Source organism: Colobus angolensis, unplaced genomic scaffold (genome assembly GCF_000951035.1).
Source record: "Colobus angolensis palliatus isolate OR3802 unplaced genomic scaffold, Cang.pa_1.0 Scaffold90, whole genome shotgun sequence".
Classification (NCBI taxonomy): domain Eukaryota; kingdom Metazoa; phylum Chordata; class Mammalia; order Primates; family Cercopithecidae; genus Colobus; species Colobus angolensis.
This window is the reverse complement of record NW_012122932.1, coordinates 348,118-351,738: the sequence shown is the minus strand read 5'-3', so window position 1 is coordinate 351,738 and position 3,621 is coordinate 348,118. Positions and strand designations below refer to the sequence as shown.

The window sequence follows — 3,621 nt, the reverse complement described above, 5'->3', positions numbered from 1 at the left end:
ACCCGGGAGGCGGAGCTTGCAGTGAGCTGAGATCCGGCCACTGCACTCCAGCCCGGGCGACAGAGAGAGACTCCGTCTCAAAAAAAAAAAAAGAATTGGAAATAACTAAACGATACCTAATCCTTAGAATCAATCCTGAAAATGGAGAGGAAAAGAACATGCTATAAAAAAGAAACACTTGGGATCGGGTGCAGTGGCTCATGCCTGTACTCCCAGAACTTTGGGAGGCCAAGGCAGGAGGATCGCTTAAGCTCAGGAGTTCAAGATGAGCCTGGGCAACATAGTGAAACTCTATCTCTTTAACAACAACAAAAAACTTTTTTAAAAGGAAATAAAAAAAGGACATTGCCTGGTAAATTGATAAAACTGAATACAGATAATACATTAAAGTACTATATGGATGTTAAATTTACTGAACTTGATCACAGTATCATAGTTACCTAAGAGAATATTACTTATTCGTAGGAAATACACACTGAAGTACTCTACTTAGGGGTGAAAAAACATGAAGTATGTGACTTACTACTCAAATGACTAAGAAAAAAATCATATGGATATTTCAAGAGAGCAGATGGGGCAAAGTTTCAGTAAGTATATCTAGAACACCTATAAACCCAGAGCTTTGGGAGGCAGAGGTGGGAGTTTGAGACCAATCTGGGCAACATAAGGAGATTCCATCTCTACCAAAAAAAAAAAAGTTTATCTAGATAGATGTCATATGGGTGTTTTGGATACTATGCTTGTAATTTTTTTTTTTTTTTTTTTTTTTCCTGAGGCAGAGTTTTGCTCTTGTTGCCCAGGCTGGAGTGCAACAGCACGATCTCAGCTCACGACAACCTCTGCCGCCCCAGTTCAAGTGATTCTCCTGCCTCAGCCTCCCAAGTAACTGGGATTACAGACGCCTGCCACCACGTCCAACTAATACTTTGTATTTTTAGTAGAGGCAGCACTTCCCATGTTGGCCAGGCTGATCTCAAACTTCTGACCTCAGGTGATTCGCCCACCTAGGCCTCCCAAAGTACTGGGATTACAGGCATGAGCCACCATACTCGGCCTCTTGTAATTTTTATTTAAGTTTAAAATTATTTCTAAATTAAAAATTCATTTTACCTTCAGAATAAATGTAATAAAAATAAATATTAGGAAATATTTCTGCATGATAACCAACATTTATGTGCCAGGCACTGGACTAGAAACCATGTATATACACACACATAATCTCACCTAATCCTCCATAGGTACTACTCTGATCCTCATTTTACTGATATCAGAGTGAGACACAGAAGTTAACTTGTAGAGCTGTTATTATAACTCATGCAACCTGATTACCGAATCCACATTTTTCTATGCTATATTGTCTGTATATAAAAGGAAGTACAAAGAACTCTGTAAAATTTCCTTCTTGGCTCAATTAGGTTACCATCTAAATCATGTTTTCATACTTCAATATTATAAAAACATTTCTAAAGTCCTCTTTCCAATATTGACAGTGACGTTCACAATTAAATTATTTTTTAAAACTCTATATAATCAAAAAGTGTAACTGGTTTCTCCATACACATGAAAATGTGTTACCTAATGATTTCTCTTGAGGATTTGTTAACAGTTCACTTTCAGTCAATCTCTCTATATTTAACCAAGTTTTCTTTTTCTAAAAGTCACTAGATAAGATTTCTCTGACTTCCTCAATATTGCTAAAATATTTCTTGGATCTCTAAACAAGCTATCTGAAACTTTTCCAACTCTTCAGTCCAAGCAACTACGAAATCCTGATGAAAAATCTGTACCATGCCTAAAATTCAGAAACTTGAATCAATACACAATTACTTTTAAAAGTCTCAATTTCCAACTAAGGATACTGGTGACAGAATCTAAGAGGCCCCCAAGAGCAGGAGAAAAAATTTGCATTACCTCTTTTTTAATGTCTTCTTCTTTTTTAAGCTCAGGCTTAACTGGTTCCAAAGGTGGAAGGTAGTTCTTAGTATAGAGACTTTCGAATAGTTTGTCCACAAAACCTGAAGTTTCTAAGGAGAAGAAATAACATTTACATGTTGTGCAAACAAAAAACAAAAATTTGACAACACATAGTCAGCAAAATAGAGGAAAAGAGGACACCTTGTACACTGCTGGTAGGACTAAAACTGAGTCCTACCTTATGGACGAGAATCCCACTTACAGGTTTTAAAATCCTTCTGTCCTACGTGCAAAATAATATATAAGATTATGTGTTGGAGCATGTAATAGCAAAAGGTCGGAAACAACTCAAATTTCCATGAATAAGAAACTAGTTAAATAAACTATGGGATATCTATACAATAGAGTACACGGCAGCTATAAAAAGAAAGAATACTAATAATACCTGATCTCGAAGATATAAGAGTATATATTTATATGTGTTTCTATCTATCTGCATAAAGAAACTGAAATAAAATAAAAACTCACAAAATTGTGTACTGTAGGTGGGAACGCGGTGGATGTAAAACAGCAAGAGACTTTTACGGTATACCTCTTATTGTTGGATTAAAGGCACTGCCAACTCAAAAAACTTAACTGAAAATTTTTTAAAATCAGTTAAATATTTATTGATATGAAAATGATACAAAACTAACTTTTTGTGTTTTACTTAAAGGGTGCTCCGTTTGAAACTTTCTCAGACAACTGAATGGGAGAACCAGATGAATTTACTAAAAGTATTAATGTCAAATATTTATACTGCCTTTTTTTTTGAGACAGAGTCTTGCTCTGTTGCTCAGGCTGGAGTGCAGTGGTGCAATCTCAGCTTCAATCCTCCTGAGTTCAAGTGATTCTCCTGCCTCAGTCTCCTGAGTAGGTAGGATTACAGGCATTGCCACCACGCCCGGCTAATTTTTGTATTTTTAGTGGAGATGGGGTTTCACCATGTTGGCCAAGCTGGTCTCCAACTCCTGACCTCAGGTGATCTGCCTGCCTCGGCCTCCCAAAGTGCTGGGATTACAGGCATGAGCCACCATGTCTGGCCTATGCCTTATTAAAACCAAATCTAATTAACTTTGATTGGTCCTACCCTAAGGAACAGCTAAAGAGCATTTTAAAAGCACAACACAAACTCTGCTTACATTTCAATTATGACATCTTTTACATAAAACCTATTTCTAAAATGTTATCTTTTCTACAGAAAAGTATCTTCTTATAAATTTCTTTATACTACTAATTTGTGTAGTAAGCATTTTTCCATGATTATAAAACTGTTGGCTCTCATTAACTACTACATATAAACTTAAGATAATCAGACCCTTCAAAGCCTCTATAATAAGAATACTTTCACTTATAATTATTTTTTAAAACAATTTATAACATGTTATTGTCTTTTGTAATCTGAAAGACACATAGCTCAATTTGTAAAAAGCAAAGACAAACATCTACTATTAAACAATATTCTCTGGGAAACCAAAGAGTTTGGGAAAAATTAAAACTAAAAAATAAAAACAATATTCAAGGTACACTATTAAATTTTTAAACATTATATATCATTATAAAAGGGTATGTTCGCCGGGCGCGGTGGCTCAAGCCTGTAATCCCAGCACTTTGGGAGGCCGAGACGGGCGGATCATGAGGTCAGGAGATCGAGACCATCCTGGCTAA

The 3,621-nt window shown here is 36.0% G+C and overlaps 1 protein-coding gene across 1 annotated transcript in view; it reads right to left on the bottom strand.

The window, feature by feature from the left end:
- RBM27 (RNA binding motif protein 27) overlaps positions 1-3,621 on the bottom strand; it is a 96,101-nt gene that overhangs the window by 70,549 nt on the left and 21,931 nt on the right. Inside the window, exon 3 of the mRNA XM_011931674.1 lies at positions 1,912-2,024. Coding sequence (XP_011787064.1) covers positions 1,912-2,024 — 113 coding nt within the window. The remainder of the gene's footprint in view (positions 1-1,911; positions 2,025-3,621) is intronic.